Source organism: Rhinopithecus roxellana, chromosome 7 (assembly GCF_007565055.1).
Source record: "Rhinopithecus roxellana isolate Shanxi Qingling chromosome 7, ASM756505v1, whole genome shotgun sequence".
Lineage (NCBI taxonomy): Eukaryota > Metazoa > Chordata > Mammalia > Primates > Cercopithecidae > Rhinopithecus > Rhinopithecus roxellana.
The window spans coordinates 58723987-58738161 of record NC_044555.1 but is presented as its reverse complement, the minus strand read 5'-3'; the positions used below and the strand labels follow the sequence as shown (position 1 = coordinate 58738161).

General features: G+C 35.8%; 1 protein-coding gene across 2 annotated transcripts in view; it reads left to right on the top strand.

The window, feature by feature from the left end:
- Positions 1 to 14175, top strand: part of VAMP7 (vesicle associated membrane protein 7) — a 52695-nt gene that overhangs the window by 17063 nt on the left and 21457 nt on the right. For both annotated transcript variants that reach the window (XM_010353423.2, XM_030934376.1), the window contains one exon: positions 1886 to 1976. In XM_010353423.2, coding sequence (XP_010351725.1) covers positions 1886 to 1976 — 91 coding nt within the window. The remainder of the gene's footprint in view (positions 1 to 1885; positions 1977 to 14175) is intronic.

The window sequence follows — 14175 nt, the reverse complement described above, 5'->3', positions numbered from 1 at the left end:
AGGCAAATTTAATTTTCTAACAACCCAAATTAGTAATTTGAAACTCTCTTCATCTGTATGAGTCCCTAATTATCAGCTTCGTGAGGTTTTACATGTGTTTATACCTGTGAAATACCACTGTACTCAAGGCAGCATTTTTATCTCCTTAAAAATTCCCTCATGTCGGTCCCCTCCCCGACACTCTGCCCCAGGCAACCACTGATCTGTTTTCTATCACTATAAATTAATTTTGTCTTTTATAGAACTTTCTGTAAATAGAATCATACAGTATGTACTTTTTTGTGTCGTGATTGTTTCACTCAGTGTAAGGCTTTTGATATTCTTCCATGTTGTATAAATCAGTAGTTTGTTCCCCTTTTTGCTAAGTAGTAGTATATGCATGTACCACAATTTGTTTATCCGTTTACCTGTTGCTGGATATTTGGGTTGCTTCCAGTTTTCAGCTATCATGAATAAAGCTGCTATGAATCTCCATATATAAGTCTTTGTGTGGACATATGTTTTTATTTCTCTTTGATAAATACCTAGGAATGGAATTGCTGGGTCATATGGTAGGGTGGTGTGTAATTAAAAAAAAAAAATCATCACTTTTTTTTTCCAAAGTGGTTGTACCATTTTATATTCTCACCAGCAGTTCCAGTGTCTCTGCATCCTTGCCAATACTTGATGTGGTCTTAAGTTTTGCCATTCCAGTTGATGCGTAATGGTATCTCATTGTGGTTTTAATTTATATTTTCACGATGTCAGACACCTTTCAAAATGCTTCCCTTTTATCCACGAAACTGTTTGAGTATGAAGACCTAAGCTCTAGGTATGATTTTGTTGTGAGTTAAAAAAAATGATGTATTGTAATTGAATACTTTCACTTCTCCTGTGTTTTTAATACTGAGTATTACATTTCTAAATTTTATACACACATGCACACACACACACACACACACACACACACACATACTCTTCTGGCAATGAAGTCTTTTTAAATTGGTTACTTATAAACCTTTATTATTCAAGCAGTTGGTTTGTTTCATACTCCCCACTAGGAAATGTTCATCTATGTATAACTGTATAAAACACTACCAACAACAAAAATACCAGTACTTAGTCAAAAGTAAATAGGGTCAGCTAGAAACAATACTTTCAAATTAACCAATTTGTCATTAGCTCCAGATCTGTGTGACCTTCTGAACAAAATCTCTACCTGTTCCTTCATCTGTAAATAGAGATAATAATAGCATCGTTTCATAGAGTTTTGGGGTGGATTAAGTAATATCCCGTTTGACGCAGTTAACACAATGAAATGACTGGAACATTGTGTATTAAGCACCCCGTAATTGCTAGCTATGGATAATAATTTCAAAATATAAATTATCAGTGTCTTAGATTCTAGATCCTGTGAGAAGCCAATAAAAATAGTTTATATGTTGTGATCCTGGCAGATACAAGAACAGATGCTAAGAAGCTGGGCCAGCCCCTACCTCATCATACTCAAGAAGTGGGGAACGATTTTGCAGCATTCTTTCCCCTACTGCCCCAACTACAGTCTTTTTTCTCCTTTCTTCCTTGTCTGAGCACAGATTATATATGCCCCCCAATCTCTGCCCCACAAGTCACATGTATATTTGATATAATATTTATTTTTAACTCATTTAAAATAAGATAATTTTTAGACTATATACTTATAGTTTGTATAGAAGCATTTTTTTATGCTGCCCGTATTTTTTCCTGGTTATTGTAACATTTTTCCAGTGAAGTGACATGTATCTTTTATATCAATAGAGACATAATTTTATAGCATTCCTCAGTGTAAATTGTCATTCCCTTTATTTATGTTTTCCTATTGTAAATAATGTCTGGGTACCGTAAGTTAAAACTTATTTTCTTATAGAAGCATCACTCTGAGAATAAGGGCCTAGACAAAGTGATGGAGACTCAAGCCCAAGTGGATGAACTGAAAGGAATCATGGTCAGAAACATAGGTATGTTCGTGGCATAGTTCATGCATGTGGGCAAAAATAATAAAGATTACTTGACTGGGGTCAAATTATTCTAGAGAAGCCAAAATAGCACTTCCTTATTCTTACCATTGGGAGTTAATTGTCAGCTGAGACACCTATGATACTGTCTGCTTGTGCAAATGGTTTCTTCTTTGTCCTTGCAACTATTCTTCATTCTAAATTTATTACTTTGCTTAGCGAGACTAATTTCTAAGAACCTTATGATAATTCAGCAGTTTAGAATAATTTGGTCAGTTTGGTCATATAGTATTTCGCTGAGTTAATGCATCACAGGTTACCTAACCTTGCCTGAATTTTGGACGTATAGGTTCTTTAGCACAGTGTTACTCAGAGTGCTGTTTTGCAGCCAGATAAGGAGCTTGCTGAAGAGTGTCAATCAATGTTGTGCTTCCTTCACTGAGGCCCTCTTGCTATGAAAATAATGTCAATTATCCTGAACAGTATGCTTAGAGACTTAGTCAACCAGTTGCAAACACTCTTAAGTAGGACTGATTTAGAAGTTTATGCTACAGTAACAGTACTGTTATGTCTTTGTGCCTATTATGTTTTTCTTATTTTCTTGAGATTAATTATCAGGAATGGAATTAACAATCAAAATGCAGAAACATTTTCGTGGTTCTCGATATGTATGTCTCAGCTATTTAAAGTGATTTCCTTTGATTTTAGTTTTAATTATACATCTAGATAGAGACTAGAGAATCTGTTGAGACAACTACTATTTGTTTTTACTCTTTTTTTTTTGGTCACCAAATGTATTTATTTTGCTTGAAAGTGGAGGCAGACAATTGCTACAGTATTATTTATTGCAGTCGCATAAAGTTTCCAGAAAAATCAACATTTTTAATCAACTCCTTTTAAATGACTTATTTATTTTTAGAGTTACAGAAACAGCAAATTTAAAATGTGAGAAGAACATTCCCAGTTAATTCCCTTTCATTTTTTTAACAGCTTAATTGAAATATAATTCACATATCATATAATTCACCCATTTCAAGTATACAGTCAGTGGTTACTATATTCACAGAATTGTGCAACCATTGGTGCAATCAATTTTGTAACGTTTTTATCATCCCTAAATGAAACCCTGTACTCATTTGCAGTTGGTCCTCATTTCTCCTCAACTCTCAGACCTAAGCAACAATTAATTCCCTTTTCATCTTCATAAATTTGCCTATTCTTGACATTTTGTATAAATGGAATCTTGTAACGTGGCCTTTTGTGTCTTCGTTCACTTAGCGTAATGATTGTGAGGTTCATTCATGTCGTAGCATAAATCAATACTTCTCTTTTATGACTAATAATTCCATTGCATTAATGTATTTTATGTATCTAGTCATTAGTTTATGGTCTGGTTATTATAAATAATGCTGCTGTGAACATTTGTGTACAAGTTTTTGTGTGAGCATATATATATATGTTTTTGGTTCTCTTGTTTACATACCTAGGAATAGAATTGCTGGATCACATGGCAACTCTTCAACATTTTGAGGAAGGGCCAAACTTTCTTAAAGTGACTGTACCATTATACATTCCTAATAGCAATGTATGAGGATTCTGATTTCTCCACATCGTTGCCAAAACGTATCTTTTTTGATTATACCCAGTCTAATGAAATGGTATTTTATTGTGATTTTGATTTGCATTTCCCTGGTGACTAATGATGTTGAGCATTTTTTCATGTGCTTATAGCCCATTTGTATATTTTCTTTACCTTTGGAGAAATGTCTATTTAAAAATACTTTGTTGTTTTTAAGTGGGTTATTTGTGTTTTTATGGTTGAGCTATAAGAGTACTTTATATATTCTGGATACTAGACCCTTATCAGATACATGATTTTCAAATATTTTGCTCTATTCTGTGGGTTGTATTTTCATTTTCTTGATGGTGTTCTTTGAAGCACAACAGTTTTTATGAGGTTCGATTTATTTTTTCCTTTAGTTGTCTGTGCTTTGAGTATCATATCTAAGCAACCATTGCCTAAGCCAAGATCATGAAGATTTACTCCTTTGTTTTCTTCTAAGACTAGTTTTAGCTCTTACATTTAGGTCTGTGATCTATTTTGAGTTAATGTTTATGTATGGAATACAGAAGAGATCCAACTTAACTATCTTGAGTATGTATATACAGTTGTTCCAGAACCATTTGCTGAAAAGGCTTTTCTTTCCCTGTTGAATGATCTTAGCATTCTTATAAAAAATTAGTTATCAATGGATGTATGGCTTTATTTCTGGACCTTCAATTCTGTTCAATTTATCTTTATGCCAATACCAGGCTGTCATGATTATTATAGCTTTGTAGTTTTAAAATCAGGAAATATTAGTCTTCAAATTTTATTCTTTCTCAAAATTGCCTTGACTATTCTGGGTACCTTTCATTTTCCTGAACTTTAGGATGAGCTTGTCAATTTCTGCAAAAAAAAACGCTATCTGGGATTTTGATAGGGATTGTGTTGAATCTGTAGATCAATTAGGGGAGCCATTTTAACAATATTAAACTTTTGATCCATGAACATGGGCTTTCTTTCTATTCATTTAGATTTTCTTTAATTTTTTCCAACAATGTTTTGTAGTTTTCAGTGTGCAAGTCTTACATGACAAAGACTCTGCTTCACCAAGTTTTAGACAAGCTCCTCTGAGCACTCGTTTAAACTAGGTCTCATCCTTGGGCTCTGTCCTTGGCCTGCCTAAGGAAGTCTTAGCAAAGAATCCTGCTAATACCCCACCCTTGATCAAGTTCCTCATCCCCTATATTTCATATATAAGTCCAGCCAGCTTTTAGCAGGAATCCTGTTAGGCCAGTTTAGAGAGAATGCCCTTGCCCTTGATGTCTCCTCTTAGTAATTTTCCATCTTCTGACCCCCCTCACTTTGTTCATAGGCCACAAATCCCCACTGGTCCTGGTTGCATTAGGAGTTGAGCTCAATCTCTCCCCTCCATTGTGATAGCCTTGACCCCTATTGCAGTAATCACAAAATCTGCCTTACCATTTTTTAACAAGTATCAGAATAATTTTTCTTTAACAGTATCTCTTCTAACATCCTTCTTGCCTTGTTCCTAAATATTTTTTTTTTTTGATGCTATTGTAAATGGAATTTTTCTGCTTCATTTTTGGATTGTTCAGTACCAATGTATAGAAATTTTATTGATTTTTATAAATTGGTCTTGTATCATACAACCTTGTTCTCATTTATTAGTTCTAATAACTTTTTAATAGTTTCTTTAGGATTTTCTCTATATAGAATCATGCTACTTGCGAATAGAGATAGTTTTAATTGTTCCTTTTCAATCTAGATACTTTTCATTTCTTTTTATTGCTTAATTGCCCTAGCTAGAACCTCCAGTATAATGTTGAATAGAAGTTGTAAGAGTGGACATCATTGTCTTATTCCTGCTCTTAGGGAGATCTTGAAGAGTCTTTCACAATTAAGTATGAGGTTTTTCATACATGTCCTTTATCAGGTTGAGGAAGTTTCTTTTTCTTGTTTGTTGAGTGATTTTTATCATTAAACAGTGTTGGATTTTGTCAACTTTTTTTACATCTATTGAAATGATGGTTTTGTTCTTTATTAATATGATATAATAATTGATTTTCAGATATTAAACCAACCTTGTGTTTCTGAAATAAATCCCACTGCATCATGGTGTATAGTCCTTTTTGCATATTATTGGGTTCATACTGCTAGTAGTCTGTTGAGGATTTGTTAAATGTCTATATTTTTAAGAGTTGTTGGTCTGTCGTTTTCTTTTCTTGTGATGTCTTTGTTTGGTTTTGATACCAGGGTAATGCTAGGCTCATAGAATGAGTCAAGAAGTTTTCCCCTTTTCTTCCATTTTGGAAAGAGTTTGTGAAAGTTTTGTATTAATTCTTCTTGAAATGTTTGGTAGAATTCACCTCTGAAGCCACCTGGGCTTGGGCTTTTCTTTGTGTGAAGTTTTTTTGGTTTTGTTTTTGTTTCTTGAGACGGGGTCTCACTATCACCCAGACTGGAGTGCAGTGACACAATCCTCTCTGATTCCTCTTTCATTCCCTTGGTGGGAGAGTTACCTGCAGTCTTGACCTCCTAGACTCAGGTAATCTTCCCACCTAAGCCTCACAAGCAGCTGGGACTGCAGGCATGTGGCACCACGCCCGGCTAATTTTTATTTTTTGGTTTTTTTGTAGAGACAAGGTCTTGCCATGTTGCCCAGGCTAGTCTCAAACTCCTGGGCTCAAGCGATCCACTTGTCTCAGCCTACCAAAGTGCTAGGATTACAGGCATGAGCCTCCGTGCCCGGCCTGAAGTTTTAAAATTACTGATTTAGTCTCTATACTTGCTGTAGCTCTATTCAGATTTTTTATTTCTTGAGTCTGTTTAGTGGTTTGTATCTTTCTAGGAATCTGTGCATTTCATCTAAGTTACCTCATTTATTTACATACTCCTGTTCATAGAATTTCCCTAAGATCCTTTTCATTTTGTAAGTTTAGTGGTGATGTCTCCTTTTTCATTCCTGATTTTAGTAATTTGAGTTTTCTCTCTGTTTTACTTGGTCATTCTATGTAAAGGTTTGTCCATTTTATTGATCTTTCTAAAGAACCAACTTCTGGTTTCATAGATTTTTTTTCTATAGTTTTTCTCTTTAATTTTTTCACCCTAATATTTATTTCCTTCCCACTGCTAGCTTTGGATTTAGTTTACCCTTCTTTTCTAGATCCATAAGGTGGAAAGTTAAGTTGTTAGGTTATTAATTGAAATCATTTGTCTTAGCTCTGGCTGCCATAACAAAATTCCATAGACATAGTGGCCTAAGCAACAGAAATTTATTTTCTCACATTTCTGGAGGCTAGAAGTACAAGATCATGGTGCCAGTATGGTCAGGTTCTGGTAAGGGCTCTCTTTCTGGCTTGCAGACAGCATTTTCTCTCTCTGTTCTCCCATAGGGCAAGGAAAAGAGAGCTAACTGTCTAGTGTCTTTTATTTATTGGATACGTAATATTTGTACACATTTATGGGGTACGTGTGATATTTTGTTACATGTAAAGACTGTAATGATCAAGTCAGGATATTTGGGGTGTCCATCAGCTCAAGAATTTATAATTTCTGTGTGATGGGAACATTTCAAATTCTCTCTCTAGCTATTTTGAAATATATGATACACTGTTGTTAACTTCAGTGACCCTGCTCTGCTGTCAAACATTAGAACTTATTCCTTCTATCTAACTGTATGTTTGTACCTATTAACCAACCTCTCATATTCCCTGCTCTGCCCTGCATACCCACACCCTTCCTAGCCTCTGGTATCTATTACACTATTGGCTACCTCCATGAGATCAACTGTTTTAATTCCCACATGTGAGTAAGAACATGTGATACTTATCTTTCCATGCCTGCCTTATATCACTTAACATAATAACCTCCAGTTACATCCATGTTGCTGTAAATGACATGACTTCATTCTTTTTCATGGTCAAATAGTATTCCATTGTGTTTATATACTACATTTTCTTTATCCATTCATGCATTCATGGACACTTAGGTTTACTCCATATCTTTGCTGTTGTGAATAGGGATGCAATAAATATGCAAGTGCAGATATCCCTTTTATGCACTGATTTCTTTTCCTTTGCATAAATACCCAGTAGTAGGATTGCTGGATCATATGGTAGTTTAATTTTTAGTTTTTGGAGAAATCTCCACACTAGTTTCCATAGTAGCTGCACTAGTTTACTTTCCCACCAACAGTGTGTAAGTGTTTTTTGTTTTTTTTTCTTCATCCTAGCCAGCATCTGTTATTTTGTGTCTTTTTAGTAACCATTCTAACTGGGGTAACATGATATCTCATTTTGGCTTTTATTTGCATTTTTTGTATGTCTTCTTTTGAGAAGTGGTTATTCATGTCCTCTGCCCAATTTTTAAGGGGATTATTTGTATATCTCCTGTTGAGTTCGTTGTGTATTCTGGATATTATTCCCTTGTCAAATGAATAGTTTGCAACTATTTTCTCCCATTCAACTGGTTGTCTCTTCACTCTGTTGATTATTTCCTTTGCTGTGCAAAAGCTTTTTTTGTTTAATATAGTCCTATTTGTCTATTTTTCTTTTCGTTACCTGTCCTTTTGAGGTGTTAGCCACAAAATCATTTCCTAGACCAGTGTTCTGAAGTGTTTTCCCTATGTTTTCTTCTAGTAGGTTTATAGTTCTGGGTCTTAAATTTAAGTCTTTAATCTATCTTGGTTGATTTTTGTGTGTAATGAGAGACAGAGGTCCAGTAATTCTTCCACATATGGATATCCAGTTTTCCCAATACCATGTATTGAAGGGAGTGTCCTTTCCCCAGTGTACATTCTTGGCACCCTTGTTGAAAATCAGTTGCCTATATATGTGTGGCTATACTATGTGGATCAATGTCTGACTTTCACTATTCTATTCCATTGACCTTGTATCTGTTTTTATACCAAACCTTGCTGTTTTGGTTACTGTAGCCTTGTAATATGTTTTGAAGTCAGGTAGTGTGATGCCTCCAGCTTTGTCCATTTTGCTCAGGATTGCTTTGGCTATTTGGACTCTTTTTTGGTTACTGAAATACTAATTTTAGGATTGTTTTTTCTGTTTCTGTGAAAAATGACATTGGTACTTTGATAGAGATTGCATTGAATTTGTAGATTGCTTTGGGCTTATGGTCATTTTAATAATATACATTCTTATGATCCATGACCGTAAGATGTCTTTCTGTATCTTTGTGTCATCTTCAGTTTTTTTATCGGTGTTTTGTAGTTTTACTTATAGGAGTCTTTCACCTCCTTGTTAAATTTATTATTCGATATTTTATATTTTCATAACTATTATAAATGGGATTGCCTTCTTGATTTCATAAAGTTTTATTTCACCAAGTTCATTATTGGTGCATAGAAACATTATGGATTTTTGTATGTTGATTCTCTATTCTGCAACTTTACTGAATATATTTATCATATCTGGGAGTTTTTTGGTGGAGTCTTAAGGGTCTTTTAGATATAAGATCATGTCATCTGCAAAGAGAGATAATTTGACTTCCTCTTTTTCAACTGGGATGCCCTTATTTCTTTCTGTTGCGTGATTGCTCTGGCTAGGACTTTCAGTATTGTGTTGAATAGGAGTAGTGAAACTGGGCATCCTTCCAGTACTATGTTGAATAGGAGTGGTGAGAGTTTTCCAGTTCTTAGAGGAAAGGCTTTTAGTTTTTCCCATTCAGTATGATGATAGCTGTGGGTTTGTCATAAATAGCCTTTATCATGTTGAGGGATGTTCCTTCTATGCCTAGTTTGTTGAGAGTTTTTATCATGGAGAGATGTTGAATTTTTTTTGATACCTTGAACTATATATTTTTATTTGAATAGATAAAAGTAGAATATCCTATTTTCCTTTTGAGCTATGTCATCATATGGCTACAATTATGGATGAAAATGGAAATGTTTCACCCTGACCCATTGCAATTTCTATGTTACACATTTGCTCTTTTTTTTATTATTATTATACTTTAAGTTTTGGGGTACATGTGTAGAATGTGTAGGTTTGTTACATAGGTGTACACATGCCATGGTGGTTTGCTGCACCCATCAACCCATCATCTACATTAGGTATTTCTCCTAATACTATTTCTCCCCAGCCCCCCACCCCACCCCACAACAGGCCCCTGTGTCCATGTGTTCTCATTGTTGAATTCCCACTTACGAGTGAGAACATGCAGTGCTTGGTTTTCTGTTCCTTTGTTACTTTGCTGAGAATGATGGTTTCTGACTTCATTCATGTCCCTGCAAAGGACATGAACTCATCCTTTTTTATGGCTGCATAGTATTCCATTGTGTATATGTGCCACATTTTCTTTATCCAGTCTATCATTGGTGGGCATTTGAGTTGGTTTTAAGTCTTTGCTATTGTGAATAGTGCTGCAATGTGTCTTTATAGTAAAATGATTTATAATCCTTTGGGTATATACCCAGTAATGGGATTGCTGGGTCAAATGGTATTTCCGGTTCTAGATCCTTGAGGAATCGCCACACTGTCTTCGACAATGGTTGAACTAATTTGCACTTCTACCAACAGTGTAAAAGCGTTCCTGTTGCTCCACATCCTCTCCAACATCTGTTGTTTCCTGACTTTTTAATGATTGCCATTTAATGATCGCCATTCTAACTGGTGTGAGAGGGTATCTCATTGTGGTTTTGATTTGCATTTCTCTAAGGACCAGTGATGATGAGCTTTTATTCATATGTTGGCCACATAAATGTCTTCTTTTGAGAAGTGTCTTTTCATACCCTTCACACGCTTTTTGATGGGGTTGTTTTTTTCTTGTAAATTTGTTTAAGTTCCTCGTAGATTCTGGATATTAGCCCTTTGTCAGGTGGATAGATTGCCAAAATTTTCTCCCATTCTTAGGTTGCCTGTTCACTCTGATGATAGTTTCTTTTGCTGTGCAGAAGCTCTTTAGTTTAATTAGATCCCATTTGTCAATTTTGGCTTTTGTTGTCATTGCTTTTGGTGTTTTAGTCATGAAGTGTTTGCCCATGCCTATGTCCTGAATGGTATTGCCTAGGTTTTCTTCTAGGGATTTTATGGTTTTAGGTCTTACGTTTAAGTCTTTAATCCATCTTGAGTTAATTTTTGTATAAGGTGTAAGGAAGGGGTCCAGTTTCAGTTTTCTGCATCTGGCTAGCCAGTTTTCCCAACACTATTTATTAAATAGGGAATCCTTTCCCCATTGCTTGTTTTTGTCAGGTTTGTCAAAGATCAGATGGTTGTAGATGTGTGGCGTTATTTCTGAGGCCTCTGTTCTGTTCCATTGGTCTACATCTCTGTTTTGGTACCAGTACCATGCTATTTTGGTTACTGTAAACTTGTAGTATAGTTTGAAGTCAGGTAGCGTGACGCCTCCAGCTTTGTTCACTGCTTAGGATTGTCTTGGCTATATGGGCTCTCTTTTGGTTCTAAATGAAATTTAAAGTAGTTTTTTCTAAATCTGTGAAGAAAGTCAGTGGTAGCTGGATGGGGATAGCATTGAAACTGTAAATTACATTGGGCAATATGGCCATTTTCACGATACTGATTCTTCCTCTCCATGAACATGGAATGTTTTTACATTCATTTGTGTCCTCTTTGATTTCACTGAGCAGTGGTTTGTAGTTCTCCTTGAAGAGGTCCTTCACATCCCTTGTAAGTTGTATTTCTAGGTATTTTATTCTCTTTGAAGCAATTGTGAATGGAAGTTCATTCCTGATTTGGCTCTCTGCTTGTCTGTTACTGGTGTATAAGAATGCTTGTGATTTTTGCACATTGATTTTGCATTCTGATACTTTGCTGAAGTTGCTTATCAGCTTAAGGAGATTTTGGGCTGAGACGATGGGGTTTTCTAAATATACAATCATGTCATCTGCAAACAGAGACAATTTGACTTCCTCTCTTCCTATTTGAATACCCTTGATTTCTTTCTCTTGCCTGATTGCCCTGGCCAGAACTTCCAACACTATGTTGAATAGGAGTGGTGAGAGAGGGCTCCTTGCCTTGTGCTGGTTTTCAAAGGGAATGCTTCCAGCTTTTGCCCATTCAGTATGATATTGGCTGTGGGTTTCTCATAAGTAGTTCTTATTATTTTGTGATACGTTCCATCAATAGCTAATTTATTGAGAGTTTTTAGCATAAAGCAGTGTTGAATGTTATCAGAGGCCTTTTCTGCATCTGTTGAGATAATCATGTGGTTTTTGTCATTGGTTCTTTTTATGTGATGGATTACATTTATTGATTTGCATATGTTGAACCAGTCTTGCATCCCAGGGATGAAGCCCACTTGATCATGGTGGATAAGCTTTTTGATGTGCTGCTGGATTCGGTTTGCCAGTATTTTATTGAGGATTTTCACATCGATGTTCATCAGGGATATTGGCCTGAAATTTTCTTTTTTTGTTGTGTCTCTGCCAGGTTTTGGTATCAGGATGATACTGGCCTCATAAAATGAGTTAGGGAGGATTCCCTCTTTCTCTGTTGTTTGAAATAGTTTCAGAAGGAATCGTACCAGCTCCTCTTTATACCTCTGGTAGAATTCGGCTGTGAATCCTTCTGGTCCTGGACTTTTTTTGGTTCGTAAGCTATTACTGCCTCAAGTTCAGAACTTGTTATTGTTCTATTCAGGGATTCTACTTCTTCCTGGTTTTAGTCTTGGGAGGGTCTATGTGTCCAGGAATTTACGCATTTCTTCCAGATTTTCTAGTTTACTTGCGTAGAGGTGTTTATTGTATTCTCTGATGGTAGTTTGTATTTCTCTGGGATCAATGGTGATACCCCTTTTATCATTTTTTATTGTGTCTATTTGATTCTTTTCTCTTTTCTTCTTTATTAGTCTCCTAGCAGTCTGTTTTGTTAATCTTTTCAAAAAACAGCTCCTGGATTCATTGATTCTTTTTGGAGGGTTTTTCATGTCTCTGTCTCCTTCAGTTCTGCTCTGATCTTAGTTATTATCTTCTGCTAGCCTTGAATTTGTTTGCTCTTACTTCTCTAGTTCTTTTAATTGTGATGTTAGGGTGTCGATTTTAAGTCTTTCCCACTTTCTGCTGTGAGCATTTAGTGCTATAAATTTCCTTCTCAATACTGCTTTAGCTCTGTCCCAGAGATTCTGGCACGTTGTGTCTTTGTTCTCATTGGTTTCAAAAAACTTATTTATTTCTGCCTTGATTTCATTATTTACCCAGTAGTCATTCAGGAACAAGTTGTTCATTTTCCATGTGCAGTTTTGATTTTCTTAATCCTGAGTTCTAATTTGATTGCACTGTGGTCTGAGAGACTGTTGGTTATGATTTCCATTTTTTGCATTTGCTGAGGAGTGTTTTACTTCCATTTATGTGATCAATTTTAGAATAAGAGTGATGTGGTGCTGAGAAGAATGCATATTCTGTTGATTTGGCTTGGAGAGTTCTGTAGATGTCTATTAGGTCCTCTTGGTCCAGAGCTGAGTTCAAGTCCTTAATATCCTTGTTAATTTTCTCTCTCGATCTGATATTGACAGTGGGGTGTTAAAGTCTCCTACTGTTATTGTGTGGTAGTCTGAGTCTCTTTGTAGGTCTCTAAGAACTTGCTTTATGAATCTGGGTGCTCCTGTATTGGGTACATATATATTTAGGATAGTTAGCTCTTCTTGTTGCATTGATCTCTTTACCATTATGTAGTGGTCTTCTTTGTCTCTTTTGATCTTTGTTGGTTTAAAGTCTGTTTTATCAGAGACTAGGATTGCAACCCCTGCTTTTTGTTTGTTTGTTTGTTTGTTTTTTGCTTTCCATTTGCTTAGTAAATATTCCTCTATTCCTTTATTTTGAGTCTATGTGTGTCTCTGCACGTGATATGGGTCTCCTGAATACAGCACACAGATGGGTCTTGATTCTTTATTCAATTTGCCAGTCTGTGTCTTTTATTTGAGGCATTTAGCCCATTTACATTTAAGGTTAATATTGTTATGTGTGAATTTGATCCTGTCATTATAATGCTAGCTGGTTATTTTGCTCGTTAGTTGATGCAGTGTCTTCATAGTGTTGATGGTCTTTACAGTTTGGTATGCTTTTGCAGTGGCTGGTATTGGTTTTTCCTTTCCATATTTAGTGCTTCCTTCAGGACTTCTTGTAAGGCAGGCCTGGTGGTGACAAAATCTCTAAGCATTTGCTTGTCTGTAAAGGATTTTATTTCTTCTTCGTTTATGAAGCTTAGTTTGGTTGGATATGAATTTCTGGGTTGAAAATTCTTTTCTCTAAGAACGTTGAATATTGGCGCCCACTCTCTTCTGGTTTGTGGGGTTTCTGCTGAGAGATCCGCTGTTAGTCTAATGGGCTTCCCTTTGTGGGTAACCCGACCTTTCTCTCTGGCTGCCCTTAACATTTTTTCCTTCATTTCAACCTTGGTGAATCTGACGATTATGTGTCTTGGGGTTGCTCTTCTCGAGGAGTATCTTTGTGGTGTTCTCTGTATTTCCCAAATTTGAATGTTGGCCTGTCTTGCTAGGTTGGGAAAGTTCTCCTGGATAATATCCTAAAGAATGTTTTCCAACTTGATTCCATTCTCCCTGTCACTTTCAAGTACACCAATCAAACATAGGTTTGGTCTTTTCATATAGTCCCATATTTCTTGGAGCCTTTGTTCATTCCTTTTCATTATCTTTTCTCTAATCTTG